Source organism: Echiichthys vipera, assembly GCF_963691815.1.
Source record: "Echiichthys vipera genome assembly, chromosome: 15".
Taxonomy (NCBI): Eukaryota; Metazoa; Chordata; class Actinopteri; order Perciformes; family Trachinidae; genus Echiichthys; species Echiichthys vipera.
Genome location: NC_139840.1, coordinates 23,448,630 through 23,475,810, shown reverse-complemented (window position 1 = coordinate 23,475,810; position 27,181 = coordinate 23,448,630). Strand labels below are relative to the sequence as shown.

The window sequence follows — 27,181 nt, the reverse complement described above, 5'->3', positions numbered from 1 at the left end:
TCTAGCATCCATCAAAGTGCATATCCAATCAAGCTCTCATCTTGTGAAGATATGGCTCTAATGACTATTCAGGAATCTGTGACTCAATTAATCTTGAAATTAAGATGATAGATGTGTGTTTGTTAGAAAGGAGAGAGCTCCAGGAAAATCTGCTCGGCATCAAAACCTGATATCTTGTAAGACTTTGAGTAGCATCTCATTGCTTCCAAGAGGTTAAACCATCAGACAAATCCATTTTCCCTGGCAGTGTGATCCATCAAGCAAATTGACTAATCGGCCGTTGCCGGTACATCAACGCAGATTAAAACGGAAACGTATTAATAATTCAATCCAACAGGCAAACACTAAAAAAGACAAATTCTCCCTCAACAGTTCCTCTCTAAAAGGATAACGACAATTAGCAAAACAGGACACGAGGCAGCCGTCACACAGAGCACTCTCTTAGTCTCAAGGGGAGTTTTAAAGACACAAACTTTGAGAACTTGCAAATAAAGCAGAACAGATGCAATGACTTCCACTCATGCACATAATTCAATACAAAATTCATGGCCCACGTTTACGGGGAGGGAGGAGGATTAGTTTCATGGGGGGACCGTTCGCTCCTGAAACAGATTCCTGCCTGACAAGCTGCCTGCTCCCTGGGGTTTAAAACACACGCAGTAAAGTGCAAGGCATTGTGGAAAGGACAAACCAGGGGTGGAAGTAGCATTAATATTCAGATCCTTTACTGAAGTAAAAGTACTTAAACAACATAAAAGAAAAACCACTGCCTCCAAAACCTTACTGTACGTACAGCAAAAGAAGTAAAAGTATTATCAGCAAAATGTACTTCAAATGACAAGTAAACGTACTCATTATTATGAGTATTACCCCCCTGTTATAGTATTACCATTGTTGCATTAATGTGTGAGCTGCATTTTTGTTTTTTAAAGCTATTTCATAAAGTTTGGAGAAGTTAAATGTTCTCATCCTTAACAGTGTCATGCAAATAAAGTTTGTTTTATATACTATTCATGATTTGCATTTTTAAGAAATAAACATTTGATGTATTAACATTCGATAATTACCTCTTTAGAACTCGCCATTTCCACACTGGATTCAGAGTTCCTTCACACATACAGGGGACTCAAAATCCAACATTACTGTTAATATTTTATCTCATTCATATCAGCCTTACTGTTTTACTGTTCACTCAGCAACAGCTGGAACTGTATCAAATTACTGCTAATGCAAACGGACACACTTTGGCTTTTATTGCCAAGTAGTCACAGGAAACGCAATGTTTATGTCACCAAGGTTAGTACTAATAGTGATAGTCCATCAAAAAAGTTAAATATGGGTCGCAGCACTGGAATTAGGAAGAATTGATGTTAGAAAATTCTTGAAATAAGTTTTTTGCAACTTTTTTATAATTTAATGAAAATTCCAGACTAAAGTGACTTGATAAGACTTTTTCACTGAACAATGCATCATGTTTTAGAAACTAAACTAATTATATGTTTTGTATGAAATCTCAAAAATATACAAAGTAACTACTGTAGTAACTAAAGCTGCTAGATAAATGTTAAATGCACAAAATTAGTATAAAATGGAAATGCTCAAGTAAAGTTCCTCAGAACTACACTTGAACACAGTTTTAAAGTTGAGTAAATGTCCCATTCAAACAAAGTATTAAATCAGCAATGAGATCATATCAAGTAGGTGAAAGTGCAGATCTAAAACCTGCAGACCAGCAAATATGCTATTTTGTAATATGACGAGGCATCATAGCAATATAGGGAGTGTGCTGACACCACCCTCCAAGCACCCACCCTGCTGAGGTGTCATTGGGCAACAGCGGAGCTCAGAGTAGATCTCTAGCTGACTTGGACCTCGTACCTCCCAGCAGCAAAGAACACAATGAAAGGATATTTATGTCTGTTCCGCCAAGCACCAGCGACGGGGCATAAACAATAAATGTGACCTCCCAATCAGCCAGCACTTTTCACAAACCTCTACATCTTCAAGAGGGACTCACTAAAACACTAAAAACATCCTGAGTACAGTTGTAATTTTCAACATTTTTTCCACCGAGTCTTGTAGAATCACAGTGAACATGGAAGAACTGCCATCTCAGAAGTAACCACCAGGGGCAGACACATTCAAGCTTGGTGACTGAACTCTTTCAGAGAGAAAGCTCTGTCATCCTTTCAGTTGTTGGCGTATCTGCTAATGCGTCAAGACACCGTTTTGTCACACTGGCAGACAAGCTAAATTTAGACACAGTAACAACACAGACAAAGTCATCTCTATGAAGTGACGATGATGGGAGTAAATGCATGATACTCCTGTATGCTATGCATACAATGTTTCATTTTGTATAATTCATAAGGGGCCATACATTTCTATTGTTTCATTCTGAGAGCTCTTACCAGCACTCACGTATTATGCACAGAGGAGCTCTAAGAAAGACTGTGTGTCTGCTGAGGTAACAATGTTTTTGTGTGGTGGGCGATTCATATGCAGGATAGCACCCACTTCTGTTTCTTGGCCTGATTCCCATCCTAGAGATGAGATCGGACACCAGCGGCTGGATAGTGACTGTAAGAGAGACAATGAGTACAAACCGAGTCCACGGTGCAGTCTGTCCCAGACAGGTCTAAATGGACCAGGCAGTTGGGCTGGGCAAGGAACAGGTAAAGGTTCTGCACGGGAAAAACAAGTGTCTGTTAGAGAACGATGTGAAAAATCTGAATCAGAAACAGGTTTACACATAGAAGTGAGTTTTTACATACAAGGGATTTGCCTTGTATATACAGATATACATACAATATATTATGGCTGGCTGATTAAAGATGAGAAGATTAAATATGATAATCTGTCATCTTTCAATGGAATCGTATCATAATGAAATCATGTACAGGTATTGTGATGTATAATCATGTTATTTATGTCATCTAAATTGGCACATTTACACAAACTTGTCAAAAATATGTATGTTTGTATGTATGTATATGTATGTATGTATGTATATATGTTATCTGAAATACCTGAGGGAATATCATGTCAAAAATGTGGTTTAGGTTTTAAAACCAAATCGTCATATCACCCAGTAGGGCGCCCAGATATATATTGTTCACTCAATATAAAAAGATCTATTGGATATATCTTTCTATAATGTCTAAAAACTAGCAGCCTAAGTGTATTACAGCAATATTTACGAAATTCGGGCGACACTCTGTGGCATGTAATGCTCATTGTGCACTCGAGTTTTAAATCAAATGGGAAAATAGTCAATAATTTTTGCAGGAGTAAACAAAAATAGGCTTTATCATGTGGTTATTTATGGACTATTTATTTAATGAATTACGAGAAAACATGCTTTACAGTGATATGTCAGGACAGAAGATTTGGGCCGTATTGCCCAGCCCTACAATACATGTACAAAAAAATGTATAACATGCATTCACATCCTTTGGATGTTTTCATGTGTTCCAAAATTAAATTGAGGTACGTTCCCGTCACTGTCTTTTTCTGTTGCCCCATTACATTCCCAATGATTAAATGTCGTAAAACAGTAGTCAGGTCTCCATCAAAATGTTTCAGTCAACACCATTATGCAAAATTCAGGAGTTGGTTCATCGAGAAAAACATCTGTTGGTGCAAATTCTCCATTAAGGTGCCATTAAACTATTACAAAAGAGCGGCAGACGAATCGCACACAACAGAAAACCATGTAAAAACATGATGGTAATACAGTATTTCTGTTTGGTTCACAAATTGATTTGAGTAAGGTCACAGTCTCCTCATCGCTCCACACGGATCTGACGGTTTCATCTGCAGCAATTTTTTGTTATTTCAGTGGACGATAAAGTCACATGCTTCATTTACATCATGATTTATTCGGCTGAGGCTGTTTCCTCTGCAATTTTTCGTTGTGTTTTGATGATGCATCAAGTTTTCCACCTCAGCCAAGCGTAAAAACATTTCCATTGCATTTTCAATGCTGATGGAGTAAATAGTTAGTAAAACATTAAATCTTCCATTATCTTATGTGTATGTGTGTGTGTGTGTGTGTGTGTGTGTGTGTGTGTGTGTGTGTGTGTGTGTGTGTGTGTGTGTGTGTGTGTGTGTGTGTGTGTGTATCTCACTGTGGCGTCCTCTCCAGAAAGAACTCCAGGATTTTTGCTGAGGTCCAGATGCAGCAGAGAATTGGAGTAGTCATCGCTTGAACACAATGCCTGGGACAGAGTTACCACACCTAATGGGGTGGGGTGGAGGCATGGAGAAGGGATAGGGAGTTTGGATAAACAAGTTATATGCATCTGTGAGTGTGTAATTATCTTATAATCATCTTTTTTCTTTCTCCAATGGGCCAATATAATACTCTGGACGTGACTTGTTAGCAATTAATGAATACAAAACTACATAATGAAAGAGGCTGAGCAAGCAATGTGGCAAAAAAATAATTGAGTAGACACTAGTGAGCTCATATGGCAGGCTGAGGCTAGTATCAAAAGAGCTTTTGGAAGAAGCCAGCCACTGTTTTCCCTGCATCCCAGTATCCAAGTGTACCCTGAAAGCAAGCCGAAAAATAAATAAATAAATCATTCTCTCAAATCAGATCACTACACAATTACACCCACAGGCCCAATAGAAGCACTCATTAAAATCCTCACCCTGCAAGAGTGATGCAAAGCACAGCACGCCATGGCAAGTTGAGGATTAAGTAGAGACACAAATAATAACACAAGAGAAATATCTAGCAGCGGCAACAAATAAAAAAGGTCTACAGCCATCATTAATCTGTGTGCTATTCACTCGACCATATATCATCAACTATAATACCCAGCAGTTGTAGCAAGGGAGTGCACTTTCTCCTGTTCTCAAGCATTGGGGAGTGAGTGAGAAAGAAGCCAGCTACTGCATGTGCTGCACTGAAGCTGGCAGGGCACTAAGCTCTTCATCCCTAATTTGTAGCGATTAGGAGCGAAATGAGGGGAAGAGGGGACAGGGCGTCTAATCCCCCCCTTCAACCATCTCTCAGACTTTTAGAGGCCATCCGGTCTGCGTGACGATGTACAGTGTGTGGGAGAAAGTGTGTAAGAGCATGAGTGAAAATATCAGCCTATTTATTTGCATGTCTAATCACATCTCAGAGGCAGCGTATGCATGTGTGTGTGTGACGCCTAAGTGTGGGCATGTGTTGGCATACGTGTAAGTGTTTTTAGACACGGAGGGAGGGAGGGGGAGAGGGAGAGAGATCTATAAATATTCAACAAAAAATGCTCAGCCCCTGCAAAGTCATACCTACACCCACCATTCAAGGTCAACACCATCACTGGATTCTTCCTGAATGACTGTCAACCCACTGTCTTTTGAAATCACACCTATTGTGGTTTTTCCATTCAGAACGCACACTAACATTGTATCGAGGTCATTGTCTGCAGCATATACACAACACTCAGCTTTTAACCATATAATTACGCTCAACACCTCCTCAGCCATATTGCCCAACAAAGGAAGAGAACAGTCAATACAAACACAGAGGTGTTAGGGTAAAAAGGGTTTAGTTTCCAAGCTGGCCAGCAAACCGTGTAACAGACGTTTTCATTTCAATGTTAGGCCATATTGAACTGCTAATTTTAGCCCCCAAAATACTGCCGTAGAGCGTATGGAAAAACGTTACTGCTCTGTACAATCCTTACAGAATGCAAGGGGAAAACACAGTATCTACACAACTTTTAGCTTTCTTGTCCATTTTAACTATATTTTATTTGGCAAGATAAACTCTTTTATTTATATAGCTTAACCACACCAAATCACATGAATAATTATCTACAACATCAAACGGCAGTCAAGTTGTCATTGTTTGTGTCAAACAAGTTGTGAATCTGTTGTAATGTCAAGTAATGTAAGTGATGCTTGGAGCTCTAAGATGGTTGTAGCAGAATCACGTCACTAATTCCAGGTTTATTGGTTGTTGGGTTAAATCTTACCCAGATACAATAGTACTATTTTCTGATTGGCTATTGTGTAGCCCCTTTCTTTTTTTTGATTGGCTGGTAAGTGGCATTTCGACTAAACTCCAGGGGAGACGCGCTTGATTCCTATCGGTTCCAGAGAAATTTTGGGCGCTGCGGAATATCATAAATTGTTTTTCGTCATGAGAAATAAAATGTGTGGAGGGAGTGCGGGACCGATGACCGAAAAGAGTGAATGTCACGCTCAATGTGTGACACTTGAGAGGCCTGCATTGTTCTTTCTTTATCTATCTCTTTATCTAGCTGTATCTCTGCAACAGAAAGTGCAGTAAATGCGAGAGTGTGTGTGTGTGTGTGTGTGTGTGTGTGTGTGTGTGTGTGTGTGTGTGTGTGTGTGTGTGTGTGTGTGTTTGTGTATATATTACCAAACCAGATCGCATTTACTGCAGTCTGCGTGTTTTTTGGCTTAGTTGTGTAGTTTGCAAAAGACACAGTTTGCGTTTAATTGACACACACAGACTCCCCCTGAAAACTGTCCTCTGAGATGTGCAGACATTTTCACCTCCATTTTATTGGAGGCAGAATAGAATCTCCCCCTCCAACTGACAACTCTGTATTTTCACAAAAAAAAGTTACCTATAGTTACATATTCTTAATATGTAGTAACTATGCTTCAGTTTGTAGGGCAGCATATTACTTTTCTCCAACTTAGTAAGAAATTAAATCATCAAATGAGATAAATCAGATAATTCAGAGAACATCATATCCCATAAATGCGATAAAACATCAGAAATGCTATTACGGTCAGGCTATTAATGTATGGATTTGCATCTGTATTAATATGATCCTTTTGAATCTGCTGTAATACTACTGGATGGCTGTATTGTCTGATATAACAGCAATAGAACTGGGACACTGCACTAATGCCTACGTAGGATTTTAAGGGAAACAAAAACAGATCAACGACTTATGATTTTGGCCTGATTATCTGGTAGATGGGTCACACTGAACATGTATGGGTCTGTTTCTGTGTGTAAGTCAATACCATCCCAAATAAAACTGCATTTTGGGACAGTATTATGGTTTATTGGTTCAAAGAACCCAGCTTCAAACCAAGATGCACAGAAAGCTTCCACTCTGCTGAAGTGTCTTTTTGTACCAGTTTAAAAATGGTCCACCACTCCAAAATGAATTAATCATTAATTCAATTGGACATTCATTTAACTTCAACAATGTTGTGTGCTGGCTCAACCCCTAGAGGCTGCTGTGTGTAAGAGGAGCACTCGTACCCTTGGAGGACAGGGAGGTCTTGGAGAGATTGAGGAGGCGTAGTCCCTTGTTGAGACGACACACTTGTTGAATCAGGTTGGAGACTCCTTGAGAGAAGAGGAGACAAAGACAGGAGAGAAGATAAAGGCCTTGTTTAATCATAAAACGCACACATCCACCCATCTACAGTCCAAACAATGAATTGTTTAATTGATGAATAGTTAAAACATTGACTGGTTTTCTGAGATGACTGTGATAGTGAACTGAACATTTTTGAAATGTTGGTTGAGCAAAACAAGCAATTTGTAGACACCACTTTGGGCTCTGGGAAACTGTGATGGACATTTTTCACTGTGTTGTGTTATTTCACAGCGGTATGGTGTAATGTTTATACTTGTAATTGAGATAAATGTGGGTTCACATGTTAGTTTACCATTTATTTTATTTATCTACTTTTGTAAGATAGGGCAGTGCTGCTTTTCACTCATTTGAAAATAACTTATTCATTTATAGCGGACCATCAATCTACTTTTACAGCTATGAGCCCAAACAGAGATTTGCCACAGAACATCAAGCTAAAATGCAACCTGTCTCAATACAACCCCTCCAAAACACACTGAACACGGCTTATCCACAAGTATACCAAAGCTGAAAAAAATATCACACTACCATACTTGACATTCTCACTTTCTCCCACATACCCATATAAATACCATATGCCATTCAGATTACATAACACCCAGTTTCAGCCCAGCAATTGGATTAAACACACTGCACCCGTGATTATAATAATAATAATGAAAGGCTCGGCTTTACTAAATATGAAATATTTATAGTGCTGAACCTTACTTTGTGGTTCTGGCAGGAATGTGTATGTCCACAACACTTACCAACATTAAAGGCATAAAAAAAAAACAGTGTAAACATTGTAAACAGATACAGCATTGGAGGTCATTCTTTACTGTGATTATGGGTATTATTGGGAAGGTGGTTAATGCTGCAGCACAATTGTGGCTGTAGTCATAATAAAGTGAGTCTGTACACTTTAAATACACACACAAACAAAGGGTGGCAAGTGTGACCATAAAGATTTTATTAAAGCGAGTGGAAGTGACATGTGTCAGACGAGTGGACAGAAATCAGCTAATGAGTGATACTGGCATGTATGCAAAGCCTGACCCTGGCAGACAAGCACATGAACACACTTTTTTTTTCTTGTACGTAAGTGTGAGAGAGGCACAGGAAGAGAAAAGCGTTTTGTGGTTTATATTTTACATCAAAGACTAAGACACATTAAATTATAATGTAATTTTCTCTGTATAGAGTAACAATAATAAGAGGTCCAGTTCGTGGGCGAGAATGCAACAATTAAAGCATTTCTCTAAAGAGCAGGACTACTCATAGACATATAGCACGAAAGATAGATGAGAGTGAAACAAAGAGTAACAGAAACAGAAAATAAGGGTTTCTGCGAGGAGAGTCATTGATTTTGAATTCTTTGAGGGCAAACGAAAGCGGCAGTGAAGTAAAAAGCAAGAGAACAATCAGCAGTGCCCTGAGAAAGACAGCAGGAGGAGGCAAGAGAGAGAGAGTTCAGAGTCCAGGCTCGTACCTTGGTTGTCAAGCGTGTTGTGAGCCAGGTTGAGAGAGTGAATCACAGAGGCCGGGTTCTCCGAAAGCGCTGACGCCATCTTCTGCGGGAAATCCCTGGAGACAAAATGTTAAAAGGGAAAATTACTTTTTCAAAAATTACTAATTCAATACTTGCCTCAAAGACTGAGTAAATCAGATTCCCCTAATTCAATTGAACGGGCCTGATAAAGTTTCACCATTACACCTCTTGATAATGAGTGCAAAGTATTCTACTCAAGCAGCAGTGCTGTCCCTTAATGTGAATTGAATTTAAGTAGGATTGTGCTGTAAAGGTAGAATGAAAAGGAAGTTGACACACAAGTGGTTATGTTGAGTTAGCTTTTAAAACATTAATGTCCCCTTCTGTATGACATGGGATGAGAAGACAAGTTAAAGCTCAGACTCAAACATACACATTACTGAGTACTGACTGATATACATATGTAGCATCGAAGATTTAACATGATTCCTTATTCGTTAATATTTCCTGATTTAAATACGGTAGAAATTTTTCCAACTGCAAAAACTAGACAAAGTTTATGTACACTAACTTATTTGAGTTGTCTGTACCAAAAGTATCCCAGTGGCACCTGTATCAAAACATTAGAGGTTATATTAAATTTGTTTGTTACTTTGAGATCTGGAGGTTTTTTTAGCATCTTTTAGTTCATTGTTTTGATTTCAAATGCTGCAAATTTTACTATGTTGCTTCACCTTTACCGCTCTAATCGACCTTGTTCCAGCAGCAGCAGCACTAAACAACATTCCGATTAACAGTTTGTGACTAGCTGGTAAACATAAATTATTGAGCACTCAAAGAGTCACATATTTCCCCTCAGGAGGTGGTGGAGACCAAGAGCAGAGCTAATAGGAGACTGAATACAGGACAGGAACACAATGTCAGTGTTTCTTTTTAATACCAACGACCAGGGTCAGACCGGGGTTTTAGGACCCTTATTCAACGCATCCAACCAAGCAAGTCAACACGGGTTAGTCCCTGGTCATGACCTCTTGGCCTCAGTTGCGAAGCAGAGTGATACCTTTCACACTGAGGGCTCAACACGGGTCGATTTCTTGTTTAATACCCGTGTTGACTGACATGCGACACAGGTCGAGAGACGTGTCGGACATGGGTTGGACAAATGTCAATTTCAATGTGAGTGGCGCACTAGCAGGGTCGCTCAATACCATGTAGGTTGTATCTTCGTCAATGGTTTGAAAGAGGTATCTTGTGTATATTGGATGTGTAATAGGCAACTTAATGAGATGATAACACGCCACTCTTATGTTTACAAATTGTTCTACTGCCCCAAAGTGGACAAAATGAAATCAATTAAGGCTGTTTTTTCACATTGAAAACAAAATTTACTGTAGTTGACGACTGAGATTTATCTGGTGGGAATCCCCCTTCACTTTAATAATAATCTCCTCTGATCACGAGCGTCTGCAGGCAGGATTAGTAAAACTGACTTTCTTCTGTACTTGTAAACAAGTGTTTGGAATAAAATGCTCATGAATGCAAGACTAACATTCTTTCTTTCTGTGCTTTAGTTTCACATTTGTGCCTGCAAATTCCTTTTAAATCTGTTAAATCACATATTTAAGATGACGTAACAAAAAGTGTATTTCTATGGGAACTTTAAAGTCCTGTACTTTACTGGGGATAAGGTATTTGGGTGTTTGTTTTCACTTCACTGTTAGCGTTTGGTGCAGTGCTTGTGGAGAGCCTCTAATACAAATGGCCCTCTCTATTGGAAGTGATTTAACACTGGGAAAGTATAAAAACTTGGTAACCTCGTCATTATGCTGCAGTAAATGATCTTGCCTCGAGGCAGCCAATTCATCTCAATTAATACTAAATAAGGAAACTGCTCCGCTAAATGATACTAGCCATGCACAGAAGGTGAAAAGCTTTGCCAGGTGAAGCCCAAGATTTTACTAATGTTTCCGCGGGAGGACAGGAGGGACCTTTACTGGCTGAAAGAGTGAAAAAGGAGGAGAGACAGTATTGGAAAGGTTAAGACAGCAGAGGAGGGGAGGAGAGTGGGGAGGTGAGGAGGAGTGGAGAGCTAAGATGAATTAAGGTGAAGAGGTGAGGCGAGAGGGATGGAAGTGAGAAGAGATTACAAGCAAAGCAGAAAAAGGAGGGGAGAGGGAAAATACTAAAGCAAGTATAAAAGGACAAAAGAGCAGAGGTGGAGGAGTAGTTGAGAGGCAAATGTGTGAGGAGAGGAAGAAAAGGGAGAGGAAATTAAATTAACAGAGGTGACGGATGATTTCAGGGAAGTGGAAACCTACGATTTGAGTCCTGCATTCTCTAGGGTGAGCTCCTCCAGACTGTTGGACTTGCTGACTGTGTGCAGGACCTGGTCCACCACCTCTGACCCCTGGAGATGGACAAAACAACACGTCAACAGAGATTTCAAAATGGAAGAGAAGAATACAGACGGAGAAACGACACAAGGACACACATGCGCATTCATGCTATCTAGGCTGTAGCTGTCCACCCTCTGGACTTGCAGACTGAGCCCTTGTGGACTGAAGTCGGACATGCTGTGACGTGTACACCGTCATCACGTCAAGTATACGAGGAGAAGAGATTGCAAAGCCGCTGACAGAAGGGCACCAAGTCTTTTTTCAATTGTTTCTATGGAAACGTTCAAGCAATAACTACAATTGTGTACACTGGATAGAATTTGCCTGTGGTTTTCCGATCATTTGGCATTACACTGCATAGCTTTTATAGGGCAGACTGCAATAATGAAATGCATCTCGATGACATCTATAGGCTATTATTCTACATATTTCTATACCATGATGTTGTTGAATATTATTTCTGGCCTACTTGGTTCATGTAATGTTTTAAATACAGTTATTGTTTTGCACATCATGATATATTTGTGGGGGTTTTTTAATCAGAAATTGGAAAAACGACAATGTCGCATTCATATTGCAATTAATTTTGGTCAGGAAGTCTGCATCCCAACCTCCTCGTGAGTACCCTTGTGGATTGGATGCACCGTGGATTTGGACAGCCCTCAGTACAGACTTCCCAGAAACGCGTTTGCAAAGTCCAGGAGACTGTAAGTGCAGTTAAGTCCACACATTTGGATACAGCCATACACACCTGTTTTTACACTGTTTTATTTCTGTTTCACCAATCAACACGTAGCAGTACCTCTCAAAGAAGCTATCAATGCACCTGACAAACGCAGTGAAGCAGACTGCTAGCAAGTAAACATGGATGTAAACAATTCAGGATTTTATTTTTTAAAATCTGTTTTGCCAATGATTTATGAAGAAGGAAATGCATTTGTCCTCTAATGCACCTTATGAATATTTATACATCTATTTATTATCTATTCTCTATCTATTTTCATTTAGTATATAATGATGATTTATGTAAACAATGCATTGGTCCAAACCAACAGAACATTGATTCAAGTTGACTTAGAAAATCGTTTCTTTACACACATTTGGACTGCAGTCAGGTGATCCTTACAGGCCCCACCACTGCCCTCTTTACCAAAAGGTCAGCTGGCCTTATTTGGCTGTGAAACAGGACCAGCATTGTTTTTTTTATTCATCAAGAAAGCTTTAATACAAAAGTTTCCACACTATATTTTACCTCTTTAACTCTGAACTCTCACAATCCTTGTACTCGCTCGTATTTGCTCTACATTCCATTAATCAGAAGTGAACTAGGACAAATGTCATTCTCTTACAGTGCACTTGTACATCTTTCTCCTATTTTATGATATACTCCATGGTGTGTTTATTATCCTGTATTTTACCTTTTAGCTGTCATACATTGTTGTTATATTGTTTGCCGTTTTGACTGCAAGCATTGCTTTTACATCTCGACACCACAGTAAGAGTATACCTTTTCAACAGTCTTTCGAAGTAAAATAAAGGTTGATATTAATGAGCAGATAAAACAGATGATTTTATATTATTAGTGTAATCTGATAACACACGGGATAGCAGAGGAATGCGAAGAAAAGAAAACAACAAAAAGGAAAACTGATTTGTAGTCTAGATCTGGCGAGAAGGTTTACAAGTGAAGAAAAGATAGTTACTATGCGCATGTCTTTGCAGTGCAGCTTGGTGAACCAGGTGTTGTACGCAATGGATGCCACGATCACCGCCAAGTCCCTGAAATAAGGACAAACACACACGCACATTAGAGATAAAATTCAAATCTTTAAATTAGCAAACCCCATCTGCTCAAAAACATTTGATGTCATTGATCCATAAATTCACATTATCGTGGGCCAAACTTTTTTCTTTGCTCCCTGTTTGGTAAAAAGCAGTTCATCATTGTGACAGGGAGTACACTAGGGGCAGGGCTGCTTTCTAAAAGATGACTGATACTGCGGTACTGCTGAGGAGGAGAAGCAGGGAATAAGAAAAAGAAAAAGAGAGAAAGATGTGAAGATCGATGTCAGGGTCAGTGGATTATTCAATAACGCCACAGTTTGATCCCAGCCAGACCTCAAACAGTGCTATATCCACTGTTACACATACGGACACAGAGCCCACAGACCAGCCTGTGTGTTTGTAAACAAGAAAGAAGGTAAGAAAGGGAAGGGAGAAAGAAAGAGATAGAAGAGAGAGAGTTTTAGAATCCTCCAAGGTCCAACTACAGCCACACTGATGCTACACCTGCTATACATCACCCCACAAACAAGCAGCTACAAAGAGAGGGGGGGGCAAGGAGAAAGAGAATATTCCCAGAGAGAGGAAGAAGGAAAGAAAGAGAGACAAAATACAAAGTGGAAGAGAGAAGAAGAGAAAGTGTAATCTAGTCAGGGAGGGTCTAGTTGCCAATAACTGCTGTAGCCGGGACATTACAGTATATCTCAGAGGAGTAAAATGGCTACAGGCTGTGTTCCTTTTTGATTACCATGCCAGCCATCACCAGTCCACACTGACTGACGCAGCTGAGTCTGTGTGTGTGTGTGTGTGTGTGTGTGTGTGTGTGTGTGTGTGTGTGTGTGTGTGTGTGTGTGTGTGTGTGTGTGTGCGCAGATGATGCACATGTCAAGATTCATCATCGACACTGACTTTAGATTCATGTTTTGACAGCAGGACATGTAATTGACCTCTATGATGTCTCACTCAGTCATGCAGCGTGTTGGTGTTTATGTGTTGTCTTGTACTTGTACACGATGTTGCAGCGGGTCAATCTGTCGCTGGTGACTCCTTCAAACAGATTCAGGACTGGAATCCAATGTTAAGATTCAAATTGTGAATGAAACTGTAAATTTAGTCTAGGGTTAGATTTAGGGTTTAGAATAAAAACAGGGTCAGGGAAAGGGTGAAGATGAGTTAGAGGAGTCTTTAATTTAGGTGGTTCTTACAGTTATGGAAATTCATGTTAGTTGGTGTATGTGAGGTATTATATAGTACAATGGACACAATGATCCTACTTCTTAATTTGACTCCCATTTACAGTATATGTAGGCTCCGAATGGATTTGCCACTGGATTCATTCAACATGTTGGAATAAATTCTAATACGCTGTCTTGTAGAGAGTTAGATGAGAAGATTCATACCACCCTCGTGTCCGTACATTAAATAATAACCTACAGCTAGCAACCTTTTTCAACCCTGTATTTAAACTGAAGTGTGAGTATTTCTTGGCCGTCCACAGTGACCATAGGTAGTAATTACTGAGCCTTAGAGGTGCTGGTAGACCTATTTTGTTACCTTGAACATGGTCAGGCTAGCCGGTTCACACCATTTTCAGTGTTTATGCTATGCTAAGATAACTGTATTTCTCATACAGGCACGAGAGTTGTATTGTTATCTAGCATAGCAAGTAAGCTAATAAGTCAATTTTCAAAAATTAAATTAGGCAAATTCTTTAAAAAGCAGTTGTATTCGGTACACATACCATTCCCCAATATGTGAAATACCAACGTTTTGTCACATGCACATAGATACACAGAGAACACAAAGAACAGAGAAGCTCAGATTCCAACACACACACAGAGGGAAAGTGATTTCATTTTCTGCTCAGGACGCCATTACTCTACTATATCTTTACATAGAAAAAAGTTGTTTGCTGTTATATTAAAGTTTTAAATGTTGAGCACAGCTCTTTTAAACCCCCAATTATACTCTGCAATGTTGTATAAAAAACACCATGAGGCTCCATTTATTACAGCCTAATTTACAGACAACTGGGATTTGGGATTCTAAGACCTTCCCAGGTAAAGGATAGAGTTTCTTAGAAGAAAAGGTCATGGGGTCCTTCAAATTAAAGTCCCACGGGGCGCATGATTGTGCCCAGTAGAACATTTCATGGAAAAAAGCAGATTCAATTATTAAATAGCTTTTGGGTATATTTGAGGGAAGGACATTAAGTGTCCACAATAAACAGTGTTCATCCTCTCTAGGGTGCAGGGATCTTCTCAGTGAATTTTATGGCTGAGTGCCCATATTTCTTGTTTACAGTAAAAGTAAAACATCTTTCATATTGTAGTGATGGACAAAAGGTCAGTGGCAGTCATCAAAAAAATTATTATTCACCTTGTGGGAACAATGAATATTTACAGTATAGCACTTGAAATACTCTGACCTAATTGTTGGCACTAGAGTCTGAAAGGTCAGAAATCATTAGGAGTCATCCTGTGGGGATTATAAATATTCATATCTAATTTGACAGCAATCTGGCCGATTGTTGGATCAAACAACCATCACCGCCAGTTGGAAGATGGTTGGATTTTGATGCACCAATACACTGTATGGAAATACATCAATGCTTCAGTCTAACCCCGTACAGACCGTGACTCAGGTCCTGTAACAGTGACAGGTGAGGCAGATGGTAGCAGTGAGCTGTGGAGCTGCTGTCCTGCTTCAGTAACAGAAACAACTAACCAGACAGAGAGTTGGAGAAGAGTTGGACACTTCATTCAGACTTATTAGCTAGTATGTGTGTGTGTGTATGTACACAGAGGAATGACTGTCAAGCCAAGAGGTGCCCCAACAAGTTCTTGGGGCAGAAAGGCGTAAATCTGTCTCTCTAACACAGACACAAAACAAACAAAATGGAAATATATGCAAGCACAAAGTCGCCTAAGTGTAATTCACACACACACACGCGCACGCGCACACGCGCACGCGCACGCACACGCGCACGCGCACGCACACGCACACACACTGTCACAGTCCCCTCTAAAACATGGTGTCAACCTGCAGAGGTCAGACAGAACCAATGTGTGTGTCTGTGTTGGTTTGTGAGGTAGGGAGTGATTTAGAGAAAGAGAGCAGAGAAAAATGAAAAGGGAGAAAACGCAGGAAGTGGATAACAACAGGATGAGACAGGGCTAGAGGGAAAGGTGTCCGCTTACAGTCAGGAGGAATGAATGGCGAGACGGTGTTTTGACGGACAGCAGTCAGCAGAAAAAGCATTGCCCCGTCACTCATGGTAAGGGTATATGGGCTCAGTCAGGGGAGATCAAGACGATGGAAATGTGGAAGGACATGGAGGGGAGGAGAGTAATGCACTGTAAATAGTTTCTGGCACATGATCATGGAAAGACCAATCCCTAAATCCGTTCTTCAGTCATTTGGATCCTTTCTTCATCGTCTCTGCATTGTATTTTTGTGATACCTAGTGCACTTAAACCTTAGATTCCTGTATCAATTTCGATTTGATACAACTAGCAGGGAGGGAGTCTTTAGTATTGGATTGTGGGCTCAAGGGAACAATATTTTAAAGTAAGATGTTAAAAAACAGCACGGGCAGGCAGCTTCCCCTGCAAAGGCTTTCTCTTTATCACACACTATATAAAAATACTGGAGGCAAAACAACAGCGATGCAGTAATTTTGGCTCTCAATATGAAAGACATTAATATATTCATGAGTTGCTGCTGCAATCATGCTTCTATGAATGGCTTTTTGATTTACCAGCAAAGGAAGGCTTCGCTCCTATGATGAGAAATGCATTTTTAGGTGTGAATGCATCCTATCCAGTCAGGATTGTTGGTTCTAAACAGGAAAGTAGAAAGAATTCCATAGGCCTCTGGGTTTACTCAGGACAAAACATTCCTCAAATAAAAGACAAGTCAGCTAGGTTTTAATGCTGCATTTGCATGTCAGCTGTCAAATCTTTTTATGATCGGCAGCACTCGAGCGACACGTACACTCTTCCTCAATATGTCTGGGAAAGGAAATGAGGGACTTAAAAAGATACCAGCGAGGGGTAGGGGAGAAGACATATGGCATTTTACAGCTGTTTCCCACCTCCTGATTCTGCCTTTGACAAGCTTATCATCCCCCTTCTCTATGATCTCCTCAAAGTTCTCGCAAAACTGAACAGAGACACAGGACACCAAGTGAGACAGAGAGAATGTGACAGACTAATACACTTAACATTTTACCCTGGGTGGGTCTTGTTAGACAAACAACCACTCTAATGTCAGATAAGAACGGGGCGGACGGATGATGACTGTACCGTCTGGGAAACATTTTTGCAAAACATCCTGATGCAAAATGAGGACAGAAAAGAGTAGTCATAAAGTATTGGGACAATGACATGAAATGAGTGAAGTGTAAGTGCTGCATCTCAGCTTCAGTTCAACGCGGTTGACTGGCGACACCAGGGACTGCTAAATGGATGTTCGGTTACACGTGCCATGGCATGTGCAACAACCACCAGGGGCAGCTAACACTCCAGCAGCTACTCTGTCAGAAATGCAGTAGAAGAGCGTGCACTGTATCATGTGTCTGTCTACAATGCACCCAAACAAAGGGTGGAGGAGTTCATGATCAAGTTACACCGGTATTGGTTGGTGTCTTCCCCAACATGTCCAGTATGTGCACGCTCATTTTTAATGCCTTAAGGGAGGGAACAAATCTAATCACATTGAAACATGACAGCCTCCTCTCGCTATGCAGACAGATCGGAAAAGTCATAACTGTGCCACAAGAGCGAAGTGCAGCCCCAGGACTATGCGCTATGTTTACACACTGCAGTTAGCCTTTTGGGCACATTCTCAATTGAATAATTCCCAGGGAAGAATTAGTATGATATGACTCATGCAATATGCAAGCCTTGCGAGACGAAGGTGAAGAGTTCGGGGAATGCTGCACACTAGAGTGGTCACATATACCATCACCAAGAGAGCACCATTTGCAAAATGTAGCACTAAATTTCATTCAACACTTTCAGCTTACTCTGACGGGGCAAAGAAAATTACACTGGTTCATAACCATAGTTTAATTTCAATATAGACTGTGGCTGAACAGTGTTGTGGATGATGATGGGTTTTCCCTGGTACTAGCCGTGCAGCAAGAGGGTGCTGGGGACATTATATTAATAAAAAGCACAGTGGAGCACCCTTATCCAGAACTTTGGAAACCAACTTCTGTTTCTACAAAGTGAAAAGGTGGAAATGGATGGATATTGCTTAAAAAGCGGTTTCAATGGGTCCCCCTCCACTAGAGATGAACCGATCCAGTTTTTTGCGATCCGTCACGATCCGATACCAATACGGCTACCTGGGCTGAGCGTATCGGCAGTTACCTGATCCTACTGTTGAATGAATGAACTGTATACCTTGCCATGTGAGTGAAGGCATCAGGCTTGAAATAAACATCTAGCCATGTTAAAAAAAGGTAACAGATTAACACAGATATAAATGTACTAAATATTATTTATTAACTAATAAAGTGTTCATCACCACCCCTCGCAACTGCAGATATTGCATGCTGCAGTCGGACAAAAAAGCAGACTTGGCTAGATCTGGCGCTTGCTCCATGTTGCGCTGTGTTTGCTGTGTGTGCTCTGCTTGATGAGGTAGCCGGTGGTGCAAACGAAGAATTAAAGTGACTAAATCACTGTAACTGTATTGCGGTGTATGATATTAATGAAAAAAGAAATGACTGGATCAGAATTGTTGGATAGGTCTCATTCATCCAATATCCGATACAGCCAATTACTCAAGATCGGAGCCGTTATCTGATCATGGTATGGGTTCGGTGCATCTCTACCCTCCACTCAAAAATGTGTTTTCCTTATCTTTGCTTGTCTTTTCACTTGAAAGTTTGACCTTGACTGTGCAGAATGATGTGTGAATGAGCAGTTTGACAATAGAGTGTGTGTTTTCAATGGGGAAATTTTCTCTCAGCTCATCTGAAAACTGTGTACATGCTACCAGAATGTAGCACCGCTAGTTTAGAGCCAATTATGGTCCGATATGACATTCACAAAAGTATAATGTGTAAACTTGAAACCTCCAGTTTACATTGAGAATGTAGGAGACATCTAGCGTCCAGCATTTAAACTTTTGAAAAAATACCCATCATTAAACTAGTTAGGGAATTACATCTACATTAGTCTGACTCACTGGATGTAGGTTGTTGGTATAAAGCCTGCCATTGGCCTCTAATTTCAGCCAGCATTCTCCTCCCCTTCAGCCATCTCTGCTACCTGTTTTGAAAAAGCACTGTTGCTGCATTCGGGGCTCAGCGCCATCCTAGACGACTGCGATTGGTTTAAAGAAATGCAAACAAGCCAGAATGTTTTTTTTCTCTATCAAAGAATGTTAACTTGTACAGCCAGGCTGACAGAGTGCTGCGAGAATAGGTCTGGCAACTCAAGACTACATCTACACTGAGCCAGCCAGCTCCTGACTGGCAACATCAAGCACCAAAAAACCCCAATGCAGCTAAGAAGGTTTTCAATATCTGAAACCAGAAAAAATTCCAGTTAAAAACATGAATTTATTTTTAATTGTTCAACGATGGCTGTGGTGCAGTTCTAGCAGTGGGGAACCTTCTACGCCTTCAGAGAAGGCCTAAATAAATAAGAAATAATAATAAATTCAATAATAATAATAATGAAGTATTCAATAAAAAAAATATATATATATATTTTTTTTATTTCTATCGCATTTAATTTAATACAATATATTAATACATTTTCTCTCATCTTTGTTCTAAAATTAAGCTTTCTGTCAAGTTCATGTCCTGAAAACCTGTTATCCAATCATAATCGTCTGTCTCTAAAAAACGGAAGACCAACTCCAGAGCTGGAATTAAAAGAAAAGGTTAAGAAAGTGGAAAGGCATTTCAAGACCGAAAATTATCAGCGGTATCCATGGATGACTGGCTGTAAGGAAACAAACAGGCTGTACTGCTGGAGTTGTTTACTTTTTACAACTGACAAGTCATCCACCTGGGTCAGCGGTGGATTTGTCAGCCTTACAAATCTGACAAAGTCAGCCCATCGACATCAAGATTCTGCGGCACACCTGCAAGCGATGGTCAATTTGAAAACTTTTGGGGACACAAGAATTGATCTTCAGCTAGATGAGCAGCGCCGGAATCATACAACGGCCCACAACAACAAGGTCAGGCAGAACAGAGAAATCCTGAAACGTCTCATCAATGTCGTCACATTTCTTGGAAAGCAAGAGCTGGCATTTCGAGGACATGATGAGAGTAAAGATTCTGAAAACAAGGGGAACTACTTGGAGCTTCTGGAGTTTTTTGGCGGGGTATGACAGCCCTCTGCGCTGTCATCTGGATTCGGCCACTGTTTTCATCGGCACCTCCAGCAAAATTCAGAATGACCTGATTCAGGCACTGATGTCCATACTGTTGCTTTTTTCCGCGATGATTTTTTTTCTTCTCGGCGGTGAGGTGAAGGCCCAGCTGTAGTGCTCACGGTTCGCCACTGAGTTCTAGTAAAGCCTCACAAAAGACTGTCTGCTGATGTCTGTGGGTTACAGGCAGCCAACTACTTTCTGTCCCCTAAATGCCCCATTATGTTGATGTAAACACCCTAAATTTAACGCAGAAAGTCAGCACTTTACCCTCATTTTCACCGCTTTATTTCAAATCTAATGTGTTGGGAGTACAGAGCCAACACACATACACAAAGATTCGTAACAAGACCAGTTGACTCTTGCATCTTCTGATAATGTGCAGGTCTGCAACATTCTGAAACCTGCCAGTTTACACCAATGCAAATCGACAAACGTGTATCATTATCTAATCTGTACTTCCATACTAAATTCTGAGGCTTTTTTTTGAGTCTAGATATTATTTGTAGCATCATAAAATATAAATAAATGAGGACAGAGAAAGTGAGATACTTCTACAGCTGCATTTGTAGTGATAAAACGGGCGAAGATACAGTTTTATTTCCCTGATTCACTGCTTTGTTCTGGATTAGAGCACTGCCTCTCCTTATTTATTCTATAGCTCGCTCGACCCTCTCTCTTTCTATGTCTCTTTTTCTTTTTCTCACGCACGCTCTGTGAGTCTCTGTCCAAAACTGTCATTTCGACCAGCAGACAGTTTGAAGCTGACCTGACCAGCGGAGTTTGCTACGAGTTAATTGGCTGTTGAAACAGGTGATGTGCCTTACGTTCTAAAACCAGCTGCTGGCGACCTGACAAGCTGAGTCACAGGCGACACCATCAGCTGGTTTGAGTCAAGGCGAAATTGACCTGTTCACACCGCTGCAACTTTAACTGCCATGTTGTATGTTCTTTCGTCTCATCGTGCATCTTTGGTCTGAACTAGGCTTAAGGCTGCATCCACATTACTAAGTTTTTCATTCTAAAACAGCGTTTCAAAATGATAGAACCTCCATCCACACACTGTGTAGAGCCAGTACTACCAGACTGGCAAGCAGCTTCATGCACCAGGGTGTCTGCATCATCGTTTCCAAAGGTCTCCGTTTCTGTCCGTCCAGACAAAAAAGAAAATGTAACTGTGTGTATGTAGCCTAAGTTACATGTGTCTTTCTAATCAGTGCATGCTGGTATATTGTTATCAGCCTGGTGGTGGTTGAAATGTCAATAAAATATGTCACCTGCTGTCAAGATGGCTGAAATCCAGTAAATTGAACTCCCTGTTGTCCTGAGAGTGGTAAATGGTGTCAACATCCTGGAACAGAGTAGGGGAGAAAGAGAGGGATGATGAGAAAAAACGGTGTGTTACTTACAGACAGATTAAAGAAAGATCTTAATTTTCTCAGTTGTACATAACACGAGTATCTTGAACAACACAATAAACAGGAGCAGCTTAGTAGAGCCTGTATAGTGTCCTCACCCACTGCACCTCCTCTTTGCAGCCAATTCCATTGTAGTCACAAAGGGCTGCATAGGTCTCAGAAAAACCTCCTGAAAAGGTGGAGAAGACTACGAATCAATCCAAACCAGGCCGGAACAGATCAGAAATGGAAAGGATATATAAAGCAGGGTTAAGGCCAAATATATGGATGAAAAGAATGCAGACAGATGAAAGAGGAAGTCAGAAAGAGAGAGAGACAACTAGTCAGCACAGAGAGAAATAGAGAGGGAGAGAGAGAGAGAGAGAAAGAGAGACAGAGAGAGATTAGCTGTAAATACTGAGGTGAGATGAAAGTATTGCAGCATGAAAGAGCAGTTCTTGTAGATTAATGGGATTACTAGCAGAAAGGGAGTGCATCCAGCAACTTTGGTCTTCTGACCCACTTAAGGATGAGTCTCCGAACATGATTTGGTGCGTGTCAGTGAGTCAGCGAGTGGATGGACTCTGAAGTGCAACTGTGTATGTCTGTATGCATGTGTTCTGTATGATAGACAGTAACATAGACGACTCACCACATGTTTTCTGGGGCTCTAATGACGATTCAGAGTTTGGTGAAAACTTGTGACTTCCTTCAGTCAGGTCTCCTTCTGCCCGACAAATAGGAGGACTGTAAGACGAAGGAGGAGAGAACAGTTTGAAACAAGACAACAGCTACAGCCATTTTAATGCTCAAAATTACAGCCTCCGCTTGTGGGTTGACTACAAGCCTACTTATTGTCTATTAGAGGCTGTAGCAGGCTGTTGTGACCTCTAGGATAATGAAAGCCTCATAAAACTTTACAACCACAAACTGGAGACCTTGGGCATTCAGAAAATGGATGACTTTCCTGGGCATATTGAGTAGTTTCCAGAACAGGGATAGTAACAGGGTGCTCACCACCCAATCGCAGAAAAATGCAATTCTTCCAGAAATCTCCAAATGTCAAAAGTTTTGACACTGATGTTTCTCAAGGTCTTGGTTTCTTAATGTGGTATTTTGGAGGGATTTTTGACCATTTTTTTCATCAATTCCTGAGAGTCTGAAAATGGTTAAATTGTGCACCAAATCTGTCCAACAAATGGTATCAACCCTGCAACAACTCATCAGACATACATTAGCATGATAATGGCCTTCATAAAGTTAAATCATAATGTACTTAATTAATTTCTTTTACAGATTAATGACTGGAAAACCTTGACACACGGTGCTGAGCTGCATCTCAAATTAATCTTCAAGTTCTCAGCTTTTATACGATGTATACCACTTCATGTGGCATCTTCTGTTGACCTGCCATCTCTCCCTGATCATCCCCTACCCCTTACCCTCTAGAGAAAGGGGGCGGCTAGGCAAAGGGTTAAAAACCACTGAGCTAGAGGTAAAGTCATGGGATTGCCAAAGTCATTACAAAGTCAGTAGGAATTTGTTCAACCACTTTGGTCCAGGCTAGAATATCTCTAGTTATTAGATGAATTGCCCTGAAACTGTGTACAGACATTCATAGGGTCCAGGGGACACATCCTAATGACTTGCATGATATTTCAGTCCAGACCAAAGTGGTCTTCATTGTCTATCATTTCAGGAGGGACTCTATCCTTGACTTTTGAGAAGCAGTGTTGGTTTTAGAAAGCCTCTGGTCCCAATTACAGGTTGGGTAAAAAGTGGATGGTAAATATTATGCTTCCCTCTCCCTAAGCTGCTCGAGCCGAAGTGCCCTTAAGCAAGTCACTGAACTCCCAGCTGCATAAGTGGAGCACTACAGTGCCCAGGAGAAGGTACACTGATACAAGGCTGCTTCCAGGTGTGAATGATTAAATGAGTATAACTCTAATGCTCCCTGCTAGCACTTTTCCTGCAAGACATTGTTAGGTATAAAAAAAAAAACATTCTCAGACAACTAAGCAAATAAAGCTACTAAAAGGGTATCTGACAAAAAGATTATGATGTAAACTGTGTCATCTTTGCGTTCAAGTTTTAAGTCTTATTTGCATTGGCAGGACGCACATTTGCAGCAGACTTGCTTTTCATTGATTATAGCTGCTACAGTCAGAATTAAGATGGAAAGCAAATGACTGCAATGTTGAAACAGCTTATGGCATTGCTTTGGTCGTGAATAATTTGAGTTGCGTTTTGAAGCTGCCGTCGCTCCCTGCTGAAATTACATAAAAAATAAGCATATTCCTCAGCATACTGATTGTTTTCTTTCAAATATTCCTTTGACAAAAGCATCCAGTAAGCAGAAAACAGCCAGGACTGGTATCACTAAGTAAATATTGTGTTCGTACAGAATACTGTGCTCTACCTACGTTGGCTTTTTGATAGGATTACAGCACTATACTGTTGCATTCAACACACACCATCCTTAATCCCATTTGTCAACAAATCACACACAACACCTAACCACATCCGTGACCTTAATCCCCCACCTTATCTCGAACAATCACCACCCACCCCTGGAGCGCGCGTGTACTGTATGTGCCCGTTATCTTGATAGTATCTGCATTGTATATTTCAATACAGCGGCACCAATCAGTTACAAGGCTGCACAATCAGACCCACAACAACTTCCCTCCTTCTGTCCTCCCCTCTATCTTTATTCTCTTTAAATGTTCTCACCGGAAGCAATCATCTGCCGTGGCCCTAATGGAAAAGAGCCATTCTGAAAGATGATAGAGTGCGGAGATAGCCTTGTGCAGGTCAATAGTCGGAGCACAGTCAATCCCATTGCTCTTAAAAATTGTAGATGAGATCCAAGGGAGAGGGGGATACAGTCTGCCTTGCCTGTCGGCTCACCCATACATTCACATGATCATGGGACCAAAAATTCCAGGGCTTGAACTTAACTCTATCTTTTCTTTAGTGTGTGTCCTACATGCTTTCCTCTTTAGAAAGTGCAGAGGACATACTCTACACTTCAGGATTTTCAGCTGTGTAAGAAGAATGGCTGATTGACTGCAGGTCCGATTCTATTTCTCCGTGAGTGACTGTGTGTTCTGATATGCATTGATTCGACTAAATAAGCTGCTTTAACAAAGAAAAAAAGAGCCAACACAATGCCTTAAGGTAAAAGCCTACTCAGTGTCAGCTGGTTGATATAATCTCACTGATTGCTGGGTGTTAAAGTCTACCGTGACACAGAAATGGGTTGGATGAAAACTACAGCAAAACAAGAAAGCATTTGGCTGCTGAAGAGGAATGCTGCCCGAAAGTGAAGCTGCCAACTTGCCGACGCACTGTCGAGTGCTGTTAACGTCGGCCAACTTGTCTTCGCTCCTCAGCACATAGAACACAAAAGCACAAAGGCTTGTCCATTTGCTCGTGGCAAGGATGCTCAAAGATGCTTACGCATAAATGGAGTTGTTGAAGACACGGGAGAGGGCGTAGTTGATGTGGCTGACCATGTGATCCAGCTGCTCCTGGGTCTGTAGTCTGAGCGAGTAGGTGGTCTTGTCTGTATCGATGATAACCTGTAAATGGACATGATAGTTTTCCAATTGGAACGCTTAAGGCCGTTATAAAAAAAAAAAGGTTCAAACATAAGGAAGATCATTTGGATTTGAGTGGATCACCTGGTGTTCTGGATAGGTGTTCATTGCTCGGATTTCCAAGAAGTTGAAGGTGACCTCCATCTGAAAACAGCAGAAAAGCATTATTGTTGTCTTTAGAGGATAATTATCTCTGTAATCTTCTTACAATATGGGGCTTACTTTTTTGGGCCTCATTTTAAACTATTGTATTCACAAAAGTAACTGCTGACAATTGGGACTGCATCAACATCGCTTCAAAGAAGTCAGATGGGGCAAGAAACTCGGTGAACTGAACCGAAATGAGGCTAACAGTAAAATGATTATCCTATTTGTTGTAAACATCCATCACGGCGGACCTACTGTGCTTACTGTAGTTACATAACAGCAATGAAGGATTATTAATATTTTGTGCCCTCAGTTTCAGTTGTTGGTTTGTTGACTTGCAGTCTAGCTGCTGACAGGTAGGCAGCAACTCAGTATCATTCTGTTAAAATCCTGACTAAGGCCATGATCAAATTTGGATATTTGTATTCAACAGAACAGGATTCTGGAACAACCAAAAATGTGCGTAGAGGACCAACAAAACGATGGAAAATAATAAAAATGCTAGCCCCATCAGTGCTACGCATGGCTCCAAAAAGTGCCATAACTGCCCAACTCTCTCAATGTGCCACTCTAAACCAAAGAAAATGAGGCACTGGCACTGCTGACTTACTCACAGCCCGTCTGATGTTTGACCACTCGTGTTTCTTGCTCTGTTATGAGACTTGTTATGATGTTGTCACAGATCGCAGCAATTATTCCGGTGTGTGCACTGTTATCATGACTGATAAAAGAAAGGTTGTCAAGATAACGGAAAATAGGCTCATTTGTTTCCTTTAAATTTTTCATTAACATCATTCTCACAGTGCTGGTAGAGCGAAGTCACTGAGCACATACCAACACACAGTTGATTTTTTTCCCGGCTGTTTCACTTTCACTTGTTTTTTTTAAAAAAAGAAAAGCTTTGATACTTACAATACCATTGAATGTGGATATCGCATTGTTTTGAAAAAATGTGGCATTTAAAAGTATTAAAGTATCGATAGTTTTGATGAAAGCGATGGTAAAAGTGATGATCCTTTAAGGTTTGGCTTGCATTTGGGAAATATGTTTATTTGCTTTCTTGCTTAGAGTTATAGAAGAAGATAGATTCCACTCATGTACAATATGAAGCTTAGCTTTCGAAAAAGGCTGAAAGCATGGAGAAACAGCAAGCGTGGCTCTATCCAAAGGCCACAAAATCTGCCGACCAGCACCTCTAAAGCTAAGCTGTTTGTTTAATCCATAATCAAACGTCTAAAAACAAAATTAAATCAAAGCTAACCAACTACTGTAGCTTGAAATTAAAATATGAGAGTAGTATTGATCTTCTCATCCAACAAGAAAGTGAATAAGCATATTTCCCCAACGTCATGCCAACTGCCAACGTATCGTCTTCATTGTCATCATTATCATTCAAAAGCATCATCACTGCAGTCATCATCGTTATCTCTCCCCGCCCTGAAAGTCTGCTTCTTTTTTGTCACATCTCTTGTGAATTAGCATGAGATCAAGGCTGGCAAGTGAAAGCCATAAAATTCCACTGAGAGTGGGGGGAACATTTACCTTGGTGGGCACTTTGACAGCAAAGAGATACAGCCTCCATGTTGCCAGGACCTGAGGGGAGAACACATTC

General features: G+C 40.6%; 1 protein-coding gene across 1 annotated transcript in view; it reads right to left on the bottom strand.

Annotated features, from left to right (window-relative positions):
* The window catches only part of carmil3 (capping protein regulator and myosin 1 linker 3), an 81,010-nt gene that overhangs the window by 39,264 nt on the left and 14,565 nt on the right, over positions 1-27,181 (bottom strand). Inside the window, exons 3-14 of the mRNA XM_083928998.1 lie at positions 27,112-27,162; positions 25,507-25,566; positions 25,283-25,404; positions 22,473-22,567; positions 21,940-22,010; positions 21,701-21,774; positions 12,944-13,019; positions 11,163-11,251; positions 8,845-8,939; positions 7,253-7,339; positions 4,131-4,240; positions 2,607-2,684 (exon numbers count right to left, since the gene is read on the bottom strand). Coding sequence (XP_083785124.1) covers positions 2,607-2,684; positions 4,131-4,240; positions 7,253-7,339; positions 8,845-8,939; positions 11,163-11,251; positions 12,944-13,019; positions 21,701-21,774; positions 21,940-22,010; positions 22,473-22,567; positions 25,283-25,404; positions 25,507-25,566; positions 27,112-27,162 — 1,008 coding nt within the window. The remainder of the gene's footprint in view (positions 1-2,606; positions 2,685-4,130; positions 4,241-7,252; positions 7,340-8,844; positions 8,940-11,162; positions 11,252-12,943; positions 13,020-21,700; positions 21,775-21,939; positions 22,011-22,472; positions 22,568-25,282; positions 25,405-25,506; positions 25,567-27,111; positions 27,163-27,181) is intronic.